The sequence below is a fragment of the Danio aesculapii genome, chromosome 11 (genome assembly GCF_903798145.1).
Source record: "Danio aesculapii chromosome 11, fDanAes4.1, whole genome shotgun sequence".
In the NCBI taxonomy this organism is placed as follows: Eukaryota; Metazoa; Chordata; class Actinopteri; order Cypriniformes; family Danionidae; genus Danio; species Danio aesculapii.
This window is the reverse complement of record NC_079445.1, coordinates 16897836-16925335: the sequence shown is the minus strand read 5'-3', so window position 1 is coordinate 16925335 and position 27500 is coordinate 16897836. Positions and strand designations below refer to the sequence as shown.

General features: G+C 37.0%; 1 protein-coding gene and 2 long non-coding RNA genes across 3 annotated transcripts in view; all 3 read right to left on the bottom strand.

Moving 5' to 3' along the window:
- LOC130237814 (NLR family CARD domain-containing protein 3-like) overlaps positions 1-7158 on the bottom strand; it is a 23906-nt gene extending 16748 nt beyond the window's left edge. The window contains 3 exon segments of the mRNA XM_056468838.1: positions 1-685; positions 1210-1405; positions 7015-7158. The exon segment at positions 1-685 is cut by the window's left edge and continues 1128 nt beyond it. Coding sequence (XP_056324813.1) covers positions 1-685; positions 1210-1405; positions 7015-7158 — 1025 coding nt within the window.
- A 2133-nt stretch (positions 7159-9291) lies between these two features.
- LOC130237648 (uncharacterized) lies at positions 9292-11479 on the bottom strand. The gene is made up of 3 exons (XR_008838563.1): positions 11282-11479; positions 9708-9819; positions 9292-9350 (listed from the first exon to the last, which is right to left on the bottom strand). It is a non-coding gene; the product is annotated as an uncharacterized LOC130237648 (long non-coding RNA).
- A 2022-nt stretch (positions 11480-13501) lies between these two features.
- Positions 13502-15242, bottom strand: LOC130237476 (uncharacterized). The gene is made up of 6 exons (XR_008838547.1): positions 15073-15242; positions 14945-14989; positions 14549-14613; positions 14089-14292; positions 13810-13997; positions 13502-13663 (listed from the first exon to the last, which is right to left on the bottom strand). It is a non-coding gene; the product is annotated as an uncharacterized LOC130237476 (long non-coding RNA).
- Between the last annotated feature and the right edge of the window lie 12258 nt (positions 15243-27500).

The window sequence follows — 27500 nt, the reverse complement described above, 5'->3', positions numbered from 1 at the left end:
TCAGCAGGAATCTTACTGGCAGCTGCTGGTCTGCTGGTGATCCAGATGAGAGCAGAAGGAAGCAGATTTCCCTTGATGAGGTTCGTCAGGAGAACATCCAGAGAGACTGCTGAAGATACATCACGACACGTCTCATTACCAGCAAAGTTCAAAGGAAGACGACATTCATCCAATCCATAAAGGATGAACAGGACTTTGAATCGTGTCCTTCTTGTAAGGTTCAGTCCTTTAGTCTCTGGGAAAAACTGAGTTATGAGGTCTTTTAAACTTTGTCTTTCTTTCTCCTTTAAGTTCATCTCTCTGAATGGAAGAGGAAATATGAAGCTGATGTCTTGATTTTCTTTCCCTTCAGCCCAATCCAGAACAAACTTTTGCACAGAGACTGATTTCCCGATGCCAGCAACTCCTTTTGTCAGGACAGTTCTGATCTGCTCGTCTTGTTCAGGTGCTTCAAACAAATGTTTGCATTCAACCTGTATCTCTAGTGACTGATGACGTCTGGAAGCAGCTTCAATCTGTCTGATCTCATGTTCAGTGTTGATCTGTTCACTCGCACCCTGAGTGATATAGAGATCTGTGTAGATGTTATTCAGAAGTGTGGAGTCTCCTTGAGCATTTCCTTCAAACACACTTTGATATTTCTTCTTCAGGCTACATTTAAGCTGATAAATGAAGAACAGCTTATCTAAACACAGGAGGAAAGAAACGAGTTTTAGTCTTGACTTATTTGTAAGTGACAGTCTGACAGATCGCCATGAGTAGGGCCAGACTGAACCTTCTGACATTTTTTTTCTATTTCTGTGGAGAATTTTGTAAAATATCTGCAGATTACTGTGGAATGATTTTGTGAATCATAACTTTGGGGGTATCATAACTAAAAACTTAATATATAAAATAAAAAAGAATACCTTTTTAACTTATGAAATAATATTTAATGTTACAACACAAATCCAATTAGATCCACTTAATTGGTAAACAAAGCACAAGACTCTTACATAACAGATCTACTAAAGGACAGAAAATATGACTTTACAAACTGCACTGTAAATAAATCATGAACATTTTCATATAGTCAACAATATTACTGAAATTAAATAACTGAATGAATATAAATGTACACACATTTACACAGTGAAAAATAAACTCAATGATGGGCTAAAACTCTGTGGAAATCCTCAGATTCGTGTGGGTCTAGCAATAGTCTCTTACCCACAAGAGTATCAGCAGCTTGATCTTGCTTCATCTCTCTCAGGAAGAAGAGTGTGAGATCAAGAGCTGCTTCTGTGATTCTGCTTCTGTTCTCATTATAGTCCTTTACAAACTCTTGACTGTTTTCTTCTTGTAAGATTTTCTTAAATTTCTCCAGTTCATTCATCAGAAATCTGATCATTTTACTCTCAAGATTCTATGATTGAAGAAACGAGAAAAACATTTAACCAAACGATTCATTCACACACAGTTGTAGATCCACAACTTGCTTAATAATCAAAAATACATAATAATGCATTATATTAAGAGCCTGTAGAATGCTCGATTCTGATTAGCTGATGAATATTCAAATGTTTTTTCAGATAAACACAGCTAAAATACATCCAGCCAGGTTGAGCACATTACACTTAAGGGGTCACACACCAGATGCACCCTCAGTGCTGCGACACATTTACCAAGAATTATTTAATTTATCTCTGACAACACCAAAAACAGAGAATTATTTCTTAGCCATACATTTTAAATAATGTGTCAAAACAGCTAAATATAGATGTATACACACTTTTTATTAAACAAAACTTTTCTTTTATAAAATTTGACATTTTAGAAATAATTATTGTCATGTTGTAAAACAACGCATAGTCTGTGTCCTGGCTAAAGATCTCAGATCACCAGTTAACTAAATGAGTTAATCATCTCCTATTAAAGCAATCTTATTGTAGAAGATATGATTAACCTATATTAACAAAAATAACTGTGAGCAAAAGAAAGCAGGTGAAAACACACTGTGTGTGATAATGAAAGGATGGTCACGTTAACATTAGGCCTGTTAATAATCCGTTCAAAGAATAGTGAAGGTGAAAGCAGTAACCGCTGCTGCTTACAAAAATACATATTTTTAAAAATCTGGAGCTTATGAAAAGAGGAGGACTGTGGCGCACAGCACCACCTTTTGTCAAGTCTATTTAAAGAGAATCAATCGCACCAGTTGTGTTTCCAGGCACGGTTACTTCATGAAAGGAAACGGGATTGTGCACGATTTTTAAACAGTCGCGCGCATCACCTGTGCACGCGCAAGTTCATCCTTTCATTCAGTGCAAACACCGTTATTTTATCAGTCAAAAATCATTTCCAACCAGCCAAAGTGGCTAGTGAGAGCGACTGCCTTACCCGCAGCTGAAATCTACCCGCATCTACCCCTGATGTCATTTAAAATGAAACTAATCAGATGGTGCTCTGTGGTGTGGCAGAATCCTGAGTCGTAGCTGGGCACCGTGGACAGCCACCGACTTGCGACGCCGGTGTGCATAGCCTGATAGAAATGTTTAGAAATCTAAAATGCATGAAGTTGCGGTGTGACCCCCTGTACATATCACTACTGCTGAATGATTTCAGACATTTCACAGGTACAAAGAACAAAAATCACATCAAAACACAACACAGTCTTTGGGTAAGATGTTTAAGAGACTAGTCCTACACACAGGAGCAGTTTGAGGACCTGACAAATGTCTGAAACACAACATCTGTGGCTGTGGAAACCAGAGTTTAATAACATCGAAACACAGACATCTCTGCTAAATTTGGACTGTCAGTGAAAATCTAATAGACGTCTAAGATAAGGCCTAATCTAAACTAGTCATCAAATACACATGAATGAACACATATGTCAAAAGTTTTGCTAATTTAGTGTCTTTGTTGCTATATTTACGGCTTTGCAGACTTTCCCAGTAACAAGATGTCAAAAAAGTGACAAACCTTTTCTTTTCTGGAGTCACTGGAGATTTTGGAGACTCTGACTTGTCTGTACTGTACCGTTTCTGCTCTTCTCAATGAGCAGGTATTTCAGCCATTTCAAAGCACCAACTGCAAATTATTTAGCAACTTTATCTCAAAACAACTTCTGGACCTCGAGAGTGTGAGGTGTTTCCCTGGTACAGTCAGATCTTTGCTTCTCCTGTTAAATTTGATCAGTTTAATATTTGGCAGCAGTTATTGAACTTGTATGTTTATCATGTCAGAGAGATTACTGTACACAACATAGGTTTGGGAGGAGTCAGATTTCTCATGGCTAATCAATCCTTGTCACATGGCTATATAAGCATCAGCCATTACACAGCTGACAATTATAACAGATGCAGATATGCAAATTTATGCATACGTCACCCACTGACACCTAGTACATTTATAATTACAACAAAACTAGAAGTTCTTATTAAATGAGTAAAACTGACAGGGAGTCGTTTCTCTTTCTGTGTCTTCTGTCATCATGACTGGTGAACATCAGAGAAAACAGCTGAATCTTCAGGAGCTAACTCACGTCTCTTGTGCACATGGTAATGCTTAAAAGGGCGTAATATTGGAAGCTCTGAGGATTTATTGACAAAGTTTCATGCTTGAATTTAAAATATTCAATATGCGTGATATTTCAAGATTTTACATCGTCGACAAAATTATTCTGATAATATCGCTAATATTTGATGTATCGCCGAACCCTACTCATGACTAATGTCCATTACAGCAGCCATAAGTAAGTAAAAGTACCATTACTTGCTTAAAATGTAGTGCAAGTAAAGTAAAAGTATCTGTGGTAAATATTACTTAAAGTATGAGTAAAAACTAGCCTTTTTAAAACACTCAAGAGTAGTGAGTATTACGCTGTAAAAAGCTAATCACAAAGAACAAATCAAATGACGATGATATTTGGTTGATTTTAGGTTGTGTTGGAAAGGAACCAAAATCCAACGTCGATCCAACATCTTAAACCAACGTCAATCCAATAAAGTACTAATATTATTAAAGAAAAACCTCTCCTTTTTTATTTGAACACACATGAATTTATTAGATATTCCAACAGTAAACAACTCAGAAGTGCATCATAAAACAGAACATTATAATGCCTCTTAGTCTCTGACATTATCTTTGACTGGTATAGTACAGATACTCAAATAGCAGATGGCTGCTTCTCACTTAGGGCTGTCTGTGGTTGTTGCCACAAAATAGGCCCCCTTTAATAATGATTGTTGGCTTAATTGTTTATACGATTAGACGGCGACAAGAGATTCTTTTGGAAGGACTTGTATTGAATAGAATGAAATAAGATTGTAAACAAAAACATTTTTTGTTCAAGATGCACTGAAAAAAATAAAACATCAGGTGATGTCAGGTGACCAAAATTCAATGTCTAGCCAGTGTCTAAGGACAACGTTATTTTTATCATCTATAACAATGTTAAATGACGTTGATTTTAGGTTGTGTTGGATAGTGACCAAAATTCAACGTTGACCCAACATCTTGAACCAGCATCATATTGACGTCAAATACTGACATTTATTCATCAGGCATCGCAACCAAAATCCAACGTCAGATAGACGTTATAGTGGTAACGTCCACACATCGTCAAGCCGTAACATCATTAGACATTGATATTTGGTTGATTTTAGGTTGGATTTTGAACATTGACGTCGGCCTGATGTAGAGTTTTGACGCCAACCGATTTTCATTTCCAAACAAAACACAACACCTCTACCATGCTGAGGTACAACGTCAATTTAACGTCTTGTGCCTGCTGGGTTTTAAGGTCATTTCGGTCATCAGACAGTAACATCTGTGGTGTTCTCATCAGTGATGTGCATCTAAACAGTGTCTGGTCAATGTGTGTAAAGATTTTGGACATCTTGGACACTTTTAATGCTTCCAAACAGTTTTGCTGCAGTTATAAATCGCCCATGTCTTAAGGAATTCCATTATGATGTGATGTACCTTCTATGTGTGATTTGATTGGATTCACAGGACTGATTATTCTAATCCCCATAGACAAGAAATTATTAAGTAGTGACTGCAGGCTGAAGGAAAGTAGTGGAGTAAAAGTACCGATACAGAATTAAAAATGTACTCAAGGGAAAGTAAAAGGAAACATTTATAAAACTACTTGGTATATTTCAATTCCTGAGAAAAACTACTCAATTGCAGTAGCTTGAGTATTTGTAATCAGTTACTTTACACCACTGGGGTCAGCTGACAATTTTAACAGATATGCAGATTTATACATACGTCACCTACTGACACCTAGTACATTTATAATTATAACAAAACTAGAAGTTCTTCAAAATGAGTAAAACTGACAGGGAGTCGTTTCTTTCTGTGTCTTCTGTCAACATGACTGGTAAACATGTCAGAGAAAACAGCTGAATCTTCAGGAGCTAACTCATTGATAAAACAAATGCATGTTATTTTATTAATCCGTATGAAAGAATACAAAGCAGAACTCTTCATCTGAGCTCATCAGCCTGCTAATCACATGACGAGTGTTTTAAGAGTGTTTTTTTAAATTTTCAATATGCGTGATAATTACAGATTTTACATCATCGTCAAAATTCTTCTGATATTATGCTAATTTCGATGTTTCACCCAGCCCTACTGCGCCACTGCATAGTTCTGTATGGCGCAAAATGAGCTGCTGCATGAATGAATTAGATTATGAAGAATGATGAAGATCCTGCTTATGCTTTAATGTGTCCTTTCTGCAAGTGATTTACTATTACTTTAAAAAGTGAATCCCTGCAGATAATGTGATATGATGCTACGGTATGCATGTCTAGGGCAACATCTTTGAAAAGGCAGAAAAATTAGGTCATTCCAGAAAAACAATAACAGAATAATAATAATAATAATAAATAATAAATTATAATAATAGTAAAAAATAATAATAATACTAATAATAATAATAAATAAAGAATAATAATACTAAAAATAAAATAATAATATTAATAAAATAAAATAATAATAGTAATAAAAAATAAAATAATAATAATAATAATATAAATTATAATAATAAGAATAATAAAAAATAATAGCAATAATAATAATAAAAAAATTATAATAATAAAAATTATAATAAGTATTATTAAAATATAATAATAATAAAAAATAATAATATTATAATAATAAAAAAATAATAGTAATAATAATAAAAAATTATAATAATAAAAAAAATTATAATAAAATTATTATTATTAAAATATATATAATAATAATAGTAATAATAATAATAATAATAGTAATAATAATAATAATAATAATAATAATAACAGAAATAAAAGCAAAAAGAAAAAGTTGGTATAACTAAAAAACAGATTTTGCTGTGTCAAAATGAGAAATTAAGTTGTGATCACAAGAAAACAAGAGAGAAAATATGTTTTATTGCATGACCTCTCAGGACTTGCATAAATTAAGACTATTTTGCAGATGTAATAATAATAATAATAGTAATAATATAATAAAAAATAATAGTAATAATAATAAAAAATTATAATAAAAAAAAATAATAATAAAAATTATTATTATTAAAATATATAATAATAATATAATAATAATAATAATAATAATAATAATAATAATAATAATAATAAAATAATTAATAATAATAATAATAATAAATAATTAAAATAATAATAATAGTAATAATACTAATAAAATAATAAAATAATATTAAAATAATAATAATAGTAATAAATAATAACAGAAATAAAAGCAAAAAGAAAAGTTGGTATAACTAAAAAACAGATTTTTGCTGTGTCAAAATGAGAAATTAAGTTGTGATCACAAGAAAACAAGAGAAAAATATGTTTTATTGCATGACCTCTCAGGACTTGCATAAATTAAGACTATTTTGCAGATGTTTTTAGTTGGGTGGGGGGCCAAGTTCATGCAGGTTACATGATTCAGTTCTCTACAGTCTTGAACAAAAATTTCTGTGTTTCATGGAGTTATTTCAGTGATTTTATGACTCAAATGAGTTTTTCCAACCTGAAAGATCCACTGGAGATTGTCTGTGAAGCTCTTGTGTCTCCTGTGAGTCTCGTCTCCTGCATCTGGTAACTCATATTCATCACTGTTAACAGATAAAACTACTGTAATAATAGAGGCAAACAGAGACAGATATTCATTCATTCATTCATTTGCCTTTGGCTTAGTCCATTATTTATCAGGGGTTGCCACAGCAGAATGAACCACCAACTATTCCAGCATACGTTTTACACAGCGGATGCCCTTAAAGCTACAACCCAATACTGGGAAACACCCATACACACTCAGTCACACAGACAAACACTCATACATACTATATGCTGTGTCACATATTAAATGTAGATGAGAAATCACACACAAAACACATGTCATTGTGGAGTTCAGGACTGAAAGACCTCAGAAAGTAGCTGTGGATATATGTGTGTGTTTTAAATTGACATGGAAATATAAAATTTGACTTACTGAAAATACTCTGAGTAAGACACTAAATCTGCCACCACGTGTCTGTAAATGTTTTAATGAGCCACCAAGTCATTCAGGAATGACTCTCTTTACTAAAGTGTTGGTTCATATAATATGTTCAAAACAGTCCATGTGTGAAGAATAATGTAAAACACTAATTACCTGATGGCAGATGATGGTTTTCTCTCTGAAATTTGGTGGATCAGCTTTAGACCAGTCACTCTTGAGAGACACAGAGCTGGACACGCATGATCCTGATCTCACACTGAAGACACAAACACACCAGAGGAAACGGATCTTCACAACCTGCTGGAGTCTCTCTTATGAACACTAGAGGGCACAGGGTTTTATCTTCCTGGACTTCATTTCCCATCAGCCCCTGTGCTCCTGATTGTCTCTTTGTAACACAATTAGCTCATAGGGAATTATGAATGATTAATTATCTGTTAGTGCTATACCTTTATTCTTCACTTGTATTGCCTCTTCCTGTACCAGCTGAATGTGTGTTAGATTAGTTCAAGTGTTCAGTGGAGTTAAAGAAGCCTTACTTGTGTCACTCTCTAAACTGTTCATTATTTGCTCATAACTGTCCTTAATCTTGCCAAATACTCTAACTAGTACTGTATTGTAAGGTTGTGTTCATTTAGCTCGGGTTTTTTTATTTCTGTTTATAGTTTAAGAAGGAAAAACTAAGGTTTTAATGCGATTTGTCAATTTCATTACATTTATATCAGCCTATATTAAACAGGTCTAATAATAGTTGGAAATGTGGCTAACAGGGGTTTGGTGTAAGATCACTTTCATTAGGCTAACCCTCCCAATATTGAAAATTACTCATTAAAACCTTTAAAAGTGTCGAACAGATAATAATAATAACACATTTTATTTAGAGTGCGCTTTTCTCAGACCCAAAGCGCTAACAGGCATACAAGCCAAACAAAGCAGAACAATAAAAACAGTTAACAAGACCACAATAAAACAATAAAATATGAACGATTCAATACAATTGGATGATAAATTAACAAAAATAATCAATCTCAGTTAAAAGCAACAATATAAAGGTGAGACTTAGAAGTTTCTTAACATTCCAGAGAAACAGCATTCCTGATGCTGATGGGTAGGCCATTCCATAGCTTAAGCGCACTGTATGAAAAAGCACGACCACCCATAGTCTTCAGTTTACAGCGTGGCAGATACAACAACAGTCCAGATGAAGAATGACGACTGCGGGTGGGAGTGGCCAGAGTTACCAGGTCACAGATATAGTCAGGTGCTAGCCCATGCACTGCTTTATATGTTAAAACCAGTCTTAAAATTAACAGGAAGCCAGTGAAGTTGCTGAAGTACAGGAGTGATATGGTGGCACGAGGAAGTATTTGTTAAAACCCGTGCAGCAGAATGTACTGTAAACGTCTCAGAGAGCTTGCTGGTAGGCCCCCGAAGAGTGAGTTTCAGAAGTCAAGACGTTTATGATACATATCTCAAATATTACGGTGGCTGAATTTGCATTGTCAACTTTATATGACAAAGAGGATATTTTACTACCAGAGATTTAGATGCATTATTTAAAGTTACAAACTGTAGATAATGTTTAATGGTCAGATATCTGTCCTTATCGGGAGTATGAATGAAGACAGAAAAATTAAAGAAAATTATATAACACTGTTCTTGTGTTTCTTACATACTGTGCCTTTAAAGTGTTGTGTAAATATAATTAAAATGTCCTGATGAATACTGAAACAGTACATGTGTGAGCAATAATGTAAAACACTAAATACCTTTGGACAGATGATAGTGTTTTCTCACTGAACTTTGGTGGATTCCACTCTTTAGACTGGTCACTCTTCAGAGACACACATGATCCTGATCTCACACTGAAGACACAAACACACCAGAGGAATAAACTGCAGGACAAACTTTAGTCTCCTTTACAAGAGTTTTATGAGTTTGTGTAGTTTAATTCAGCACAAACTAATTGTTGACTGAAGGTCTGTCTGATCAAGTCTGCTACACAGGAATCATGGGTAAACATGACACATATTGAGCTCTGGTAAAGATGACACCAGATCAAGCTGTCTGTAATCTAGACTGATCTAAACACATTTCCTGAAGTTAAACTGAAGCTTTGTCCATCATTTGATCAGGCAATAGCAACACAAATAAGTGCATTGTTGTTGGTCTTTGTTCTTCAGAGAAAGTGTTGAAATAATGATGTAAAACAGAGTCAATACCTGTGTTTCTCTGAGAGAGAGTCCTTTACTCGCTCCTCTGCCATACTGCAGCTAAAACACCAATGCAGACATTAGCAGAGCTTTCAGGAAACAATCAGCCGCTGACCATCACCTGGAGATGACAATATACTGAGAACATCACACTTTATAGCAATCAATGCTGACTTCCTGTAGGCTATTTTTGTAAGGGAAGAATGTTTGTATTAATGTGTCTACTCAAGTCGTCCATTTTGCCAAATATTACACACACACACACACACACACACACATACACACACATACACACACACACACATACATTAGTAGTAGTCATTATTAACTGAAAATATTGTAATTATTATACTTGTATAATATAGACATACATTATTGACAGCAATGGATTATCTAATTTCAATTTTGCATTTATATATTTCATTTAAAATGTTTAATAAATGTTTATAATAATTTACTAATTAAATTTACTGTAACATAGCAGAAAACACATTATGTTTACCAATCACACTAACAATAACACTAACCTGCTTCTTTTAAAGGATAAAAATGGAATAAAAAGTGTACTTAAAGGAAGGCACCAGTTCCAGTTCCAAAAAGGCAATGGACAGAGAATAAAATAGGTTGCTCAGGTGAAAAAGACAGAGAATCAGGGAAAACAGCAACAAACATTTTAAAAGAAAGAGCGATAGACAGACTCTGTTGAACTCATAAAATGCACAGACATACGTTCAACATGTGTCTACCTCACGGACAGGTCTTACATTTTTTTTTTTTTGCACCCAACCAAACAGATGAGAGTTGAATTAAAATAGATCGCTGGATTAACATTTTAATAAATGAAATAAAAAAAGTATAGAAATAAAACAAAAAGTGAAGAGCTTGTTTGTTTGCATTAATGCATAATTTGATGGTTTAGAGTAATAGTTGATTTTTATAATTGCCTACAATCTATTAGTATACTTTTATTTATTTATTTTTTGTTTGTTTATTGTATTGTTTATCTGTTAGAACTCATACTGTATTGCTACCAACAGCAAGTGACAGAATTTCTTTCTTTCATTCCAATTACAGCAAATAACAAATAATAGCAAATAATTATAAATCCTGCAGGATTTGTCACTTGCTTGGATCCATTGTAAAACCTGTAAGAAATCCCTGCACATATCGTCAGTGTGTCCTACAGGATTTTATCATTCCTGCAGGACAGCAGCTATACTGCAGAAGGAAAAAAAATCCTTCATGAATCCTGTAAAAAGTTCTGCATGATTCTAAAACCTGTAGGAATTGCCTGTACATTTTGTCTTGCAGGATTTCATAATTCCTACAGGATACCAGCAGGTTCCTGCAGAAAAACTGAAAATCCTGCAGGATTCCTGTTGGCTATTTTTGTAAGGGCGGACACCAGCAGCACTACAAATGTGCTGAGTTATAGCCATACAATATGCATGTAGATTATAGTAATGCAGACATCAGTAAATACTCAAACATTACATCAATAATTGAGCAGTTGTACATCAATTAAACACAAATAACAGACAATCATAGTAGTGTAATGTAAGATATTGTCGAGTGAAACTTACGCTTCTCAATGACGCACTTTCAAGGATCGTCACGAGCGAGACTTCAGCCCCGCGTATAAGCATCATTAAAACCCATCCGCTGTCAATCCAGATAATAATACACTCTTCTGCAGTTCACAAAGAGAAGGTGCTACAGAACGAGACGATAATCTACTGTTTTGCGCCGTTACAGATGAGATTGTAGGACCTCTGCTTTCGCATCGCCGCTCCTGAACTGATTCACTTTCGAAATATCATTCGGTTGATTCTGAACTGAACTGATTCGCGGACGATTGCTTCATTCGGTTGATTCTGAACTGAACTGATTCGCGGTGGCGCGACTCACTAAATACGCCACACATTTTCTTCTAAATCAAAGACAACATGATTGTTGTACAACACCTATTTTAAATGTGCATAAACTGAAAAATGACCTTTTTACAGTTGACATTTGCACGGAATTGCTCATATATATATTTTATACTGATTAGCATTAATGCAATTGGTTTAACCCCTGATCTACCTCAGATTTTCAGATTTGATAATTTGATATGTATGTGTCTGTCACAATAACTTCTGCTTTAGACAACTATTAACTTATTATTTTAATTATTTATTAGCTTAGTTAGTAGTTAGTTAGTGCTAAAACGTTACCAGTTAAATGCAGTTTAAGGATCATCCGCATTCTTCTGTTTATTGAAGCTCTGCTTTCACTTTCGATTTCGCGACTCTGTTTAAAGTTTATTTTGTGCTGAATGATGTGAAATTATCGAGTAAACCTGATATAGAAGAGCACAAACACTTTCAAAGGATAAGAATAACCCATAATATTGTTCAAATGACCGTGTTTGGACCGAGTTTAATCGGTGTTTGAGGCTTTGAGTTCAGGAGCAGTCAGTCCTCTAACTCACGCTTATAAACACGCTTATACACATATAAACCCCTTCATCATCTCCACAAATAAGCGTAATGTAGAAGTATTAAACTTACCTGCAGAAGTACACGCTCTTGTGCAGCAGGAACACGATGTGAGTTCTTTGACGCTTATCTTATACTTCAATATTTTGGCGGTTGTCAAACTTACATGTGCTTTACCGCCTCCTGCTGGACTGGAGTGTGGAACAGTAGTCTGACATGGACAATAGTATGATCCTGCACAACTGGAGTGGCTGCACTTTCAGGATCGTACGTTTAGGACCACATCTTTAGGACCCTAGTTTTTTGTGACATCGCCACTACTGGATTGGATGACATTGTAAAACTGCATTTCTAGGACCGCATTTCTTTTCGGCAGCGCCACCTACTGGATTGGATGACATTGTAAAACTGCATTACTAGGACCGCATTTCTTTTCTGCAGCGCCACCTACTGGATTGGATGGCACGGTGAACTGCATTTCTAGGACCATATTTAACAACGCCACCTACCGAATTTAATTATATAGTGAAAACTTCAGTTGCAGGACTGGATTCCCAGCGCCACCTACCTGATTGGATGATATAGCGGAGACTTTTAGGAGCTTTTTTTTTTTTCAAATTGTGCTTTTTGATGTAAAACGTACCAGAAGTTAAAGTGTGAAACACCTGTTGTGAGTAACAATTTTAAATTAAAACAAATGAATTTACAGATAAAAAAAGAAATTAAAAATGTTTCTTAACTTTACACAAATGAAAAAATGAGTGCCTTAAATAACTTGCATTTCTTGAAAAATACTGTATATGGATGAATCCCCTTGGATTAAACTAATTAGCTCAGTATCAGGACAAATACATTGAAATCAAATGTAGTCAGCATATGCAGTTACTAATTTAAAACCAGATTGTAAAGGATGTGGAGAGACATGACAGAGGATATATTCAAGAATGTACATTTAATTAAACATCCACACACAACAGCACAAAAAGCAGCATTCCTTTAGCTCCTGTGAATGAGAGTGGGAGAGAGAAATATATATATATGTAAAATCATGTATATGAATTCAAAAGTTGAACCATTTGTTATGCAATTAAATTTAGAATAATATTTATTATAAGTAATAAAAAAATATATTTTACCATGTTTAACTGTAATATATGTTTCTGGTTTAAACTTATGCACTGTTTGGAGAAACAAAAAGTACACCCAACTGCAAATTTTTAGGTATATAATAGCAATACCCACCTATTGAATGGTACCCCTTCTTTCCTCAATTGTCAATTTTTCGATTAAATTCTTCTACTTCACTGAAATAGAGAACAAGCACTGATGGGTTAATGTAAATATCAGTAACAAAAAGTTTCTCTGAGCATTGTGTCAAAATAAATCATATTCTGACCTGTAATGATATTTTGTGCCAGAAAGGTAGACCTGCTCAGCATCATCTAAAGACAAACCCCTCAAGACCCCCAGAGCATGTATGATGGCCTATGAAAAAATGATTCATTTAAAATGAACTAATATACCACCACTGAACAGCAAATATCATTATACATGGGTCGATAAATGAGTAACACCCAGCATGCAATTTATATACAGTAGATTTTGTAAGTGCATTATTTGGTCTGGCATACCTCTGGAAAAAGAACATCACAGATAAGCTGCACTTCATCTGTAAACCTCAGTTTTGTTGGTGTCCTGTGCAGTACGTCTTTAAGATAAGCAAAGGGATATCTTGCTCTTCCTCACTGTCTATGTAGACAGGCACCTGGAAAGATGCTTGCTTATGCAACCATTTAGAGGGCTTCCCGTTGAGTACACCCTATGGGCAAACAATGGTATAAAAACAATTATTTAGAGAAACGTATTACACTAAAGACAAAGATGGATAAATGTGAAGATCGGTGAAGTACCGTCAAATGCTCCTCAGACCCCTTTAACTTTACAATAAAGTCCACAATTCTTTTTTCCTCTGTTGTGCGGACTTCAACAGCCTGAATGGGAAGTGGGACTTTCTCAGAAATAGCACACTTTTTGGCACCCTGTACACTGGCTGAAGTTGTCCGTGGAGCAAGTTTCTTGCCTCATCGGTCCAGAAGGCAAACCGCTGGCCATATCTTTGAAAAATAACAAGATTAATCTAAAATACTGCATAGCTTTTCCCTACACTACATTACCTTACAGCTGCATATAGCATGAAACAACTATTGCAAATATTTCCTATTTATCTTATGATGATGATGACTGATAGTCATTATACTTTATTAAACATTATCCAGCAAACACATATGATAACATCCAATATATATATATATATAAAAATGGAAAACAGCACATTAAATTTTTTTCAAAAGTGTTTCAGAGGTGCCATACCCTTCTATTTTGAAGCGCTCCATCAGAAGAAGACACCACCACTTTCGAATTGAAGGCATGTCCATCTGAAAGATGTGTCAAAGTGATGGGGAAAATCTTTAATTCATGATGTGTCCATTTTCTTCAAGATGAAGAGTATGCAAACAAACATTTAAAGTGAGAAATTTCTTCTAACATTTTCTCTAAATCAGGGGTGTCCAAACTTAGTCCTGGAGGGCCAGTGTCATGCAAATTTTAGTTCCAACCACAATAAAACATGCCTGGGCTAACAAATCAAGCTCTTGCTAGGCTTTCTAGAAACATCTTTACAGGTGTGTTGAGGCAAGTTGGAGCTAAAATCTGCAGGACACCGGACCTCCAGGACCGTTTGGACACTGCTCCTTTAAATAAACTTACCTCCTGGAATTCAATTGCCACACCGGTCACAGAGCAAAGGGTATACTGCAATAGAAAAGATGGAAAAGCTTTTATTCACAGTGTTGACAAAGGCTTGTTTATACTTAGTTAAAAACCTTAGACCTCACCATAAGCATAAAAACCCCACAGTCATTACTACAGCTCTGGCGTGGCAAGCCCTAAAAGTAACAAAAAAAAAAAAGATACAGATGAAAGCCACTGTCTATCTCTTGTAGTAATATTTGTTTGAAATAGCCATTTGTTTAGTCCCAGCAACATGTCCAGTCTTCTCAGTCCAGTTTCCAGGGTCAATTTGTTGTGCAAGATTTCTACAAAAAAGAAAAGAAAAGGATAAGAACGCAGGCTGTGAATATCAGTACAGCCTATAGGAACGTAGGCAAAAAATACCAGTAAAGCCTATAGGAACGTAGGCAAAATATACCAGTAAGCCTATAGGAACGTAGGCAAAATATACCAGTAAAGCCTATAGGAACGTAGGCAAAATATACCAGTACAGCCTATAGGAACGTAGGCAAAATATACCAGTAAAGCCTATAGGAACGTAGGCAAAATATACCAGTACAGCCTATATGAACGTAGGCAAAATATACCAGTAAAGCCTATAGGAACGTAGGCACAATATACCAGTACAGCCTATAGGAACGTAGGCACAATATACCAGTAAAGCCTATATGAACGTAGGCAAAATATACCAGTACAGCCTATAGGAACGTAGGCACAATATACCAGTAAAGCCTATAGGAACGTAGGCACAATATACCAGTAAAGCCTATAGGAACGTAGGCAAAATATACCAGTACAGCCTATAGGAACGTAGGCACATATACCAGTACCAGTAAAGCCTATATGAACGTAGGCAAAATACCAGTACAGCCTATAGGAACGTAGGCACAATATACCAGTAAAGCCTATATGAACGTAGGCAAAATATATCAGATCAGTACAGCCTATAGGAACGTAGGCAAAGTGTAAATTGTTGTATGAACATGTCAAACTGTACTCATTTGTGAACCTAAAAATGACTCTGTACTCAGCATCACCAAATCCAGACTCATGTATTGCATACTGGGAGTCTAAAAAGATGATCTCTCTCATGAGTGGCTTCATGATCTATATTGTGGTATTTGAACAACAGATAAGCAAAATTTAAAAGTCATTAGGACAAAGAGTACAGCTGGAATTCACTCTGTTGGAATATAAGATACATAATTACTACTAAATTTACTATCTGGTATCTTGTAACAGTCCCAATTCCTTACACAGAGAACGAAGTGTTCTGGCCCATTTGAGTTCGTCCATGCTGGAAACACCAACAAGTCTTTCATATCAACATCCTCCTAATATTAATGAAATGCCTTGTCGTTATACAAATCTACATTTTTGTGACATAAATATATTATTTTCCGCATACTCACTGGAAAGTTGGTAGACATATTTTTTGGTGTACGCTTCCATGTAGGAACTACGTACATGTTCTCTATATATATGTCTTTTCCCTATTTCAAAAAAAAGAATCCATTTAAAATAGGCAATAATATGAATAATGCAGTAAAATGCATTATAATTAATTTATGCTTTTGATCTTTTGTATATACATATTACTTACATGCTGCTGAGCTGCTTCATAAATCAATCTGAAACAGGCATTACCAATCTGCCAAAAAATAAATGAATCAATAAAATCAATGCAAATATAAATGAATCATAATAAATACAATCATGGCTTTCCCCCTCCTAATTTTAACAAATTTCTCACTACTAACCTCAGAATCCATGTCTCTTTGCAGCCCCAGGCTCCAAAAGGCTTCACGGGTGAGACATGTAGACCCATCTTTATAATAATTTCTGCTCCAGGCAGTCTCATATCCAGAACATAGCTGAGCTGGAAAAAATAATTATTACTATGGGAGTAAAACTCATTTTAACAGTGTGTTTTCTACAGCAAGATATGAAAAAGGACTACATGTTGAGCATGTGTGTGGCTTACAAGAATACAATTTATGGATATTCTTGCTTTCTGATGGTTTACATTTTATTATTAAAATCTAACTTACCAATTTGTCTTGGATGGTATTTAGTTCTTCCCAGGGCTTACACGGTGCTGTGAAGTCAAGGAGTGCTAATGGCCTGGGTGGAGTGAGGGACGATGCAGTGAGGGATGATGGCCTGGGTGCAGTGAGGGGCGATGCAGTGAGGGATGAGGGCCTGGGTGCAGTGAGGGGCGATGCAGCAAGGGATGATGGCCTGGGTGCAGTGAGAGACGATGCATCGAGGGACGATGGACTGGTGCCATTAGGGATGTGTAGCAAGGGACGATGGTTTAAGCATCTTGGGAGCTGCATTGGGAGTGCCAAAGAATGCTTTCTTGGGCACTGGCTCTTCTGAAACTAAAACAGAAAATTATAAGTAGTGCCATTCACATATATCTGTCTATGTTCAAAATTGCAAACTCATAAAATTAGAACATTACTCACCAGTTGCTTCATCATTGTTCATTGGAACAGTGGATACCTTCTCAGATGACAGTGCATTTGCTGAAAATTAAATCATACAATCAAATTGAACAATAAATGTTCTGCACTTACAATTGTATTTAATACATAAAATAAATAAATAAATAAATAAATAATTACCCAACACTGCCTGGCTGTGCCTGTTCATTGTGACATCATTTTCAAAAGCCCTTTTTATGTTGCCTAGTCGTTGTTCATTTCTGTGCATGTTATGATGATGTATGATATTTCTCATAAGAACAGATGAGTCGATGGTAAAGCCATGTTTAAAAAGTAATTGTTTTTCTTCATTCTGGAAAATAGCTGTTCTGCAACTTGACTGTTCACTTTTCCCGCGAGTTGTGGGACCAGGTCAAGTTTCCGCAGGACATCACGAGGATCTTTTGTATTGTCCTCATGGAACCGGTCATACAGAGCATAATGTTCTGCTGAACCGGTTATTGGATGACCTTCAGTGTCTGGGATATTTTTTTACAATCTAGCCAAGGCAATGAGACCTTCAGTTTCCCATCTTTGGCTTTGGCTATGTTGTCTGGAGTTGGTGCTCTTAACCGTCCTTCAAATGGCTTGAAAGGCAAACTTTCTGGTTCTCTAAGGTTCATGTGGGTTGCTAACCCACGTGCAAAGTCATATATGACGACATTTGGCATGTGCTTCCAGGAAGCAACATGTCTGCAAAGTCACGTGGGCTTTCTGCACGAATGTTACATTTGATGCTGTACACAATGCCGCACGGGCACAAAATAACAGCCCAACCACCTGCGATGGGAAAAAGTTAACCAATGTTCATCCTCACAGAGGTATATTAAATAAAACTATTAAAAAAAATTAATTTCAAATAATTAAAAACTACCAGCTGTGGAAGCTATTCGACCCAAGTGGCAAAACTTTCACAAAGTAACACACACATAACAAATTACCGTACCTGAAGCAGCCCAGATCTTTTGAAAAATCTTGTCGTATGTCTGCCTTGACTTCATTTCACAGGACAACCTCAGAAGGAGGTCAGCTCGTGATCCTGATGAATCTAACCCACACTCCTTACATAATTTCCTAACCACATGAATCTATAAAGTAAACAAATTACATATATGAGGAGGCATGTTTTCAATGAAAATAATGACTCCTAAAAAAAAGAAAATCTAATACATACCTTTTGCCTGTACAGTTCCTCTCTGAGGCGATCTTCTGTTACTGTTATCTCAGAGACCTCAGCCGGTTTTGGCGGACGAACTTTTTTATACTCTGTATTAAGGACACAATTGATCGACGTGTCTTGCTTCCTATCCATGCGGCCCAAAAGTGGAAACTTGGTGGGACTACAAATGGATTTTTTTTGTTGACCTTTGTTGAAAATCACATCAAAGAAGAAATAATGTTAAACAGCTTAAGATTACATTTATAAACATGTTGTGGATCTCAAATTATGCTACTTGATTTGCATTGTCATTTGCACAGTCACTTTTATTTCCATAAATAGGAATTATTGCTTGTCTTGTATACTTGTGACAAATCCTCTACCAATCCTCTCCACTGAAAGTGCCTCCCAAAAATTGTGCATGTCAACCTCTCCTTGGAAGTCCTCTGGAGGCAGTGCAAGGTCACTAACTAAAGAAAGTAGCAACATTACACAAATGTCAAACCTGTGCAGAAATTAAAACCATACACTAGGTGAAAATTAATAGCAGATGTTAACTTCACTCTTTCAATAAAACTATCCTTACCTGACAAATGGAAGGCCCCCTTCTTATGGAGGTCCATGATTACAACTGGTGGATTGTCCCACAGTTCACACAAGAATACTGATAATTGTTCTGTAAGAGCTTCAAAGTGAAGATATCCTTGCAGAACAGCATCAGCTGAGGGAAACTGTACACCTGTAGTTCTTTCCAAATATTCTACCACTCTGCTGACAGCAGTATGGACCTAAGATAAAAACATAATAATGAAAACCCTGATACTCTGTTAATTATAGCTGTAATTGTCCCCCAATAAATTTCCCCCAAAACTACCTGTAGCATATTTCTTATTGTTACGCATAAAGGGAGGTCAAGAAGTACTTGATCATTAAAATTGTGTATGCCTTCTTTCCATTCTTGGTACCGAAAGTAGGTTCCACATTGATGACAAGACTTACAGTAGGTAGACACATCTAGAAATACAAATATTTCAAAAATTAATAAATTAGTTAATGAATTAACTGATTAATAATACAGAATCTATATCACAGACCTACCCTGAACAATGCGTGAGCTGGTGAGGATTTTCGCCTTTTGCGTAATAAGGATTGGGTCACCCAAAGGTACATTGCCAGGGCAGTGCTGGCACATCATCTCCTCTGGGATTAGATGCCTTGGATATTCTTTTTCCACTGATGGAAGACGTATCTCTTCAGGAAGAACTGGAGGTAACTTTTTTTTTCTTCAGAATATACTGAACCATGATTTTTAACTTTCCTTATCTTTTGGTGGATACAGTGTGTCACCCTGATGATCGGCTTCACTCCATCTGTTGTCGTCTCCTGCTGATGTAAGAAATTCCCTTCCTCAGTGCTCCGCACTTTACTAAACAGCTCAGGGTTTGTCTGAAACAAGTGCCATTTGGCAATATATTTGTGTATGCATGACCTCCTTGTCTTCTGACATGGACAGTGCCATGAATTTTTTTTGGTGTCATATGACACCATGACTCTTCCAAGTCGACTGAAATATGAAATTGTAGGCTCATATATAGAAATGTATTTCACTGACTGAGGGGTTCCAGTTTTGCAGTGCACAGACAGAGGTACGTGATTGCTTTTGGCAAGGTTTTGCCGATCAAGGCAAACCTTCTTTTTATCCTCACCAAACCATTTGCTGTTCACCATCTCAGTAAGTGTAATGTCACTAAGCAGAGAGGAAGCATAAGATGAACAGTATGTTATTGATTTAATATGTGTGCACTGATATGCCTTTAACCCACTCCTCCATGCCAACTCCATGTTAACCTGGCACTCAGTGGATTCACAGGAAACATGTTGATTTTCACCCCATATTTTATTTTGGACATGTAGAGGTATGCTGGCACCATGAAATGACTTGTGGACACAATAAATTCCATTTTCCTGATCGATACATTCATTCAGCAGGTGGGATGTTGCTGTGATGTCCTTTTGTTTGACTGTGTGCTTCCTTTCTATGTGCCTCTTCAAATTTGTTTTGTGCATTTGAACTTGGCATATGGGACATTTTTTCTTCAGTATTTCCTTTTACAGACTCTTTGTATCTGTCCACTTGGGGTGGTTGTAGCGTCTGGATATGGCATGGTGGTGGTTGCGGTTGTTGGGCTGGGTTGGTGGTGGTTGCGGTTGTTAAAGCTGGGTTGGTGGTGGTTGCGGTTGTTGGAGCTGGGTGGTGGTGGTTGCTGTTTTAAAGCTGGGTTGGTGGTGGTTGCGGTTGTTAAAGCTGGGTTGGTGGTGGTTGCGGTTGTTGGAGCTGGGTTGGTGGTGGTTGCTGTTGTGGAGCTTGGTTGTGGTGGTTGCTGTTGTTGGAGCTTGGTTGGTGGTGGTTGCTGTTGTTGGAGATGGGTCGGTGGTGGTTGCTGTTGTTGGAGATGGGTTGGTGGTGGTTATGCCAGGGTGCTTCCACTTGCACAAAGACAGGTGTTTAATGAAGTCTGGTTTACGCAATACCGTTAACTGGCAGTGGATGCAGTGGTAATGCAATTGTGGTCGGCAATTTAACCCACATCTGTGAATGGTATACCCTTCACAAGAACATGTAACAATTGGTTAAATGTGTACATTATGTATACTCCCAAATTTGATTCACATATACATACATACACACACACACACACACATATATATATTATATATATATATATATATATATATATAATATATATATATATATATAGAGAGAGAGAGAGAGAGGAGAGAGAGAGAGAGAGAGTTTTTAAAACAAATCAGAAAGACACTTATTTAGATTAATTACTCAAATAGAAAATGGACTTCCATTTCAGGAGAGAATGTTTGAAAGTTTTACCTTCATGGAAAACTGCAAGACTGAAATGGCTTTCTAAATGGTTTCTGACTTTGCTCAACTTTGCTGACTGGAAAAAACCTGAGCTACAGAATGGGCAGTGAAAGTCCATACAGCATGTGGCGCATCTCTTCAATTCAGGCAAGGATCTCCCTTGTTGGATCGTTATATGCATCTTGAAAAAGAGAGAGCCTAATGGTTAGTGTATTTGGTAATTAAATAAGTGCATACTATTAATAATTTCTTAAGAATTAACAAATAGTTAGTTCATCATTTGCTAAGCATTAAATCTACATTAACAGACATTATGTAAATTAAATACAGCTATAGATGCTGTATTCTTTATTTATAATGTGCTGAATAATTGTATTTCATACTTTGTTAGCGATTCTTTTTTCAATAATGAAGTATTGCATTATTTACATACCAGTTATTTAAGAGTAATTGGTGCTTAAGTGATTAATGAACATGTATACATCTTATTTTCAGGCATAGAGTAAGTTACTCTGTAAATTAATACATCTGGTATTAGCTCAACTTCCTAGTTTTGTAACCTAATCTAAAGTGTGGAATATTTATGATTTGTAGATCTTGTAGATCTTCATTTTTTAATAAAACAAAAATAATGAAATGAAACATAATAATTAACAAATCACAAAAAAAAAAAAAAAACAAGCAAGCAAATTATAGAGGTGCTATTAATTCAAGAATACAGCTAGCATTTGTAACTGTATTTATAAACTGCTTAACTATGTCCATTAATGTAGATTTAATGCTAAACAAATAATAAAATAATAAATTAACCATTTGTTGATGCTTATTAATTTATAGTATGCCATTTTTGTAAAGTGTTACCCACAGTTTGAGATAACCTCAATGAAAATATTCCTATAGTTTGTTTTCAATATATTTACCATCACTTCATATCGGCCAGGTAGATAGATATTAACATGCCTACACAATAAACAGATATTAACATGTGTAGACATAATACATGATAATAAGACTCTATATGGTCAAGGCCTGCAGATTTATACTTAGCTAATGTGATAAAACAATGAGTAGAAGATGTTTTCACACTATTACAGAAAAATATAGGTAAATCTGAAACATCTCACACATCAACGTACTTTTTATAATGATTAGCCGTTAAGTCAACACGCCATTAAATCAACAGTTTCATTAAACCATGGCCACGAATTGAGAACATCGTAATATTTAATACAATTAGAAAAAGAATTCCCAATTCATGGGATAATTGGTTCACAGTTAGCAGCTCTCAATTTAGCTGTGTAAACTTCTCCACACTTATAATTATTAGATTTTCTTCTTCTGGAAAAAAAATCGTCGCGTAACATAACTTTCCCCTTGAGGTAAATCGTGCGAGTTAATCGGGCATTTTTGCATAAACTTTGCACAGTATAAAACAGTAACAGTACTAAATAAACACCTACTTTTACAGTTTAAAATAAACCTAATAGAAATCGGTACTCACATTATTCTTGCCATCCATATCGTCCATCTTATTAGAGCATCTATGATCTAATCCGGCAGGTGGCGATGTCACAAAAAACTAGGGTCCTAAAGATGCGGTCCTAAACGTACGATCCTGAAAGTGCAGCCACTCCAGTTGTGCAGAATCACCCTTCTCCTTAAATGAGCTTTCAAGGTTTTCTGCATAAAACTCTAAACATTAATTCCTTCATAATTATTGTTGACCCTTCTGGAAGCTGTATACTGTCCCAAATAACATCGCATAAATTAATGAAATTAATTTGAATTTTTTTGTGACTTATGAAATCAACTCTGCACTAAGTATCTTAACGTTTCATCACTTTTCTTGCTATAGCTGACAAGTTACAGAAACACAGTTATATCAGTAAGAGAAAAGGTTAAAGAGCTCAACTAATGCAGCCTCTGATCTCCATGATGGTGAGGTCAAATCAAACATTTTCAATAAAAATATAAATCTCTGTAATTATCAAATATTCTTGCAGATATGAGAGAATTGAACTCAAACTGTAATCAGTGAAGCTGCTAATGCTGTTATTTAATGGAGTTATTTAATCCTCTGTTGTAATTCAGTTGGTTTGGTGTGAGGCTGTGTCTGTAGTTTTATTTCTGGTTGTGTCCATCAGTGATTGTGCATGTTAACAGCAGTGTTCAACAATTCACTTATTTGTGGTCATTCACTCTCTGTCTAGTGGACTAAACTAATTTACTAATTTAGGGACTAGTGAATGAGGTGTATGGTGATGGGATTGATTTCAGACACTCTGATTAGTTTCTCCGAAAACAAAGGTTAGATTTGTTACAGTTAATTTCCGTATGTTTGTACTGAAATGAGCTGTTAATCATTTAACAGGTTTTCACTGTAGATTTTACAGACATTTCTTACAGACTATATCTGTTATCAACAGTAATGCACTTTATATTCACGTCCTTTTCTTTATATACTAGCTTGCAAGTGCTGCAACAGGGAGGCAGTGACTGAGGCAGCAGAAGAGCTATCGATGATGGAAGCTCTGTGTTATGTTTGAGTCTTAAAATGCATTTTTACAATTGTTTTGCCACAAATTTCAGAACTCTGCATCAATTTTCAAAACTCTAGACACAAAATTCAAAACTATTGCCAAAATTGTATGTTTTTGCAAAACACAGGTCAAAGATACTTTGTTCATTGAACTAAGATCACCTTTTCAATATAATACAATTAAACATCAAATTGATCATCAAACATCAAACTCAAACATTACATTTGAAATAAATACGTATTCATTTACTTAACATGATGTTATTATCAACTGATACAAGCACTCAAAATGACAAATAACTGTTGCATTACTCTTGCATGAAAACTGATGTACATTATTACATGTTTAGATGATGAAAGTTTCAGGATAGATCAAATGACATCATTACCATAGAGGATGACCCAACTGAAGTCCAGTTGGGTCATCCTCTGTAGTAATGATGTCATTTTCTATAGATTTCATCTTTATTAATCCTTATTCCATATTTATGGTTTCTTTGTTCCATCTAGCACTTTTACAGACAATGTTTACATATTTGACACTACTGTACTGTATGTAAGAAACCCCAATTACAGCAGACCAATGTCAGGCCTGGATTCACATTGACAGAAGGTTCTTTCCAGAATTTTTGAGTAATGAAAACACCACTGTGATGTAGAGAAGAACCTGTGGGATCCTATAGAGCTCTATGGCGGCGGTACTCTGTGCCAAAGTTAGGGGTCCTGTGACCTTTTACCCCCTGTAGGGCCTTGTCCCACCTTCAACTTATTCAATGGAAACTCCATAGGTAGTTTGTGGTCATGGGTGGCTTTTTGAAGCAAATTAGCCACTGCAACCGCGGAACTCTGTGGCTTGCCCCAGGGCCCCGGGGTGCAACATATATGTCAGTTTGGGGCCAATCGGGTGCTGTCCACGAAACACCTGTGAAAATGAATGGGATAAGTTGAACATGGGATGCTCAGCCATTCGGCCCCTTCAAGAGTTCACACTTAGATATTGCTGACAACTGTTAGCAAGTTTGGCATGCTGTCCCGGGAGAGAACCCTGAGCTCGGAGATAGGTGAGCCCAGGGCTCCCGCCTGGTCCATAGAGCATATGAGGTGAGTACGAGATCAGGTGGTTCTCGAGAGCTCCCGTGGTAAAAGCAAAAGGAGGAAAGGGGTGGATGGGGGGTTTCTTCGGAAAACGAAGATAAGAGAGTAGTTCTAGCTAGGCTACTTATAGTGAGTTGGGGTTAATCTGATTGGCTAACTAGTGAATGTAGATGAGTGGCCAGCTGCAGTCAATCATATCACGTGCTCCTCTCGAAATTAGTTTGAAAACTTCACTTCAAGAGTTCACACTTTGTTTGGCATGCTGTCCCGGGAGAGAACCCTGAGCTCGGAGATAGGTGAGCCCAGGGCTCCCACCTGGTCCATAGAGCATATGAGGGGAGTACGAGATCAGGTGGTTCTCGAGAGCTCCCCAAATGCAGGAGACTCGGGACAGCAGCCGTGTATTCGAAGAAACTCCCCAAAAGGCTTGGAAGGCTATATCCGGCTGCTGGATATAGTGGTTTTACAGAAAGAAAGGTAAGGGGGCTCTGTGGGAGCAAAGGGTGATACAGACTCCTGCGGGAGCCCGAGCAGGGTTGGCGTGGGCTATGAATACTCCTGCGGGAGTAGAGACTCGGGGAGACCCCTGCGGGGTTAGAGCCATGGGATGGACAGGAATCCTGCTGGAGTAGTTAAAAATGGGGAAGGGGAAGTGAGGACTTCAGCTGGATAAGGGGGTGAAGGGGGCTGGGGTGGGGAATGGACACCAAAGGAGTGAATTGCTCAAGGAACACTCCTTGCGGAGATAGAGCTGGGAGGTGGCAGCGCTATATATAAATATATATGTATATATGAAAATATATAGATGTATAAATATATAATGGGGTAATCTAGTGCCTTGGGGGGGGGGGGGGGGGGCGATTTTTTTTTGGACTCCTGCGGGAGTCGAAGCTCCTGGACACTCCTGCGGAGATAGAGCTGTATGTGCCATCTCCAGCTGGAGTCGGAAGAGGAAGGGCAGGTGAAGGCCCCAGCTGAAGGGTGAATGGCAGTTGGGCGATGACCCTGCGGGGTCGATGCTCGGGACCACTCCTGCAGGAGTTAGAGCTTGAGGGTGACGGCACTATATATAAATGTATATTTATATGCGTGGGTGTATATATATATACATATATATAAATGAAATAAAATAAATGAAAGGTAAATGTGTAAAATAAAAGTATAAGAAAATAAAATAAGCTAGGGCCGGGGAGGGTCGGTGACGTGACTCGTGCTCGTGTCACAGCTCGGGGTTGGTTGAGCTATTTTGGCCAGCTCCAGTAGGAGTCGGGAGAGATGAGGGGGAGGTGAAGACTCCTGCTGGAGGGTGACGGGCAGAATTGGTGCTCTGGGGGTGTTCCTGCGGGAACAGAGCGTGGTGGTGGCAGCGCTATATATAAATTAATATTTATATGCGTGGGTGCATATATATATGAATTTATAAATAAAATCAAACAGAGAGCAAAAATAAAGCTATATTATATGTCAATGTTAAAATGACCTATAATAGTAAAAGCTATGGTTGGGGGAGGGCTGTGAGATGATTCCTGCGGGAACTGAAGCTCGGGGTAACACTCCTGCGGGAGTCAGAGCCATGGGGGGGCAGGGTCCTACAGAAGTCAGGGAAAGGTGGAGGGGTGGTGAAGACTTCTGTGGCAGCAGCCAGGGGGGGCGGGGGTGACAGGGGGGGCCTGGGCGGGAAAAACTCCTGCTGGAGTTGGGTGAGTGAATAGGGAGAGAAAGCTGAGTGCGACTCAGAGCCAGAAGGAAGAAAGCAGGGTTAGGGCTGGGTGCGTCGCCGCGCCTTGGGTGGCTGAGTAGCTCCTCCGCCCTCTGGGAGCCGGGATGGCTGTGTCTTGTCTTATCCCTGGATTAGGCTCGTGCCTTTGGCCGCTAGGTTTAAGGTGTCTGCTGGTGAGGGTCCTTTGGGCTTCCTTTAGATGACTGTGGCTGAGTCGAATGTAAGATTTGAAGGTATCGGAAGACCACCTTCCTATTGTTTGTATGTTTTTTGAGATAGCCCTTTAGTGCAACTGTGGTGGCGGCTCCAATCTGACTGGAGTATGAATCTGGTGGGAAGCCTGAATGGTGGAGGACTGCTTTAATGTGTTTTTTGAAACCAAGGCGTGTCACTGGATGGTGTGTAAAAAGGGGGGCTGGGGGACTTAAGCTTAGCATTTCCTATAGTGTATGTATGCTAGGAGTGTTTGGAATGGCTTGTGGGGAAGGGGATATTGAATTTGTAGATGCATTGTCCTTTTCTGGATTGATCTGTTTATCATGATTGATAGTTTCCTCGTCAATCAAAGTTAGATCTGTGATGGTGGGGTGGATGTTCGGATCAAATTAGATGTTACTGTAATTTCACAACATCTGAGAAACTGAGAAAAAAA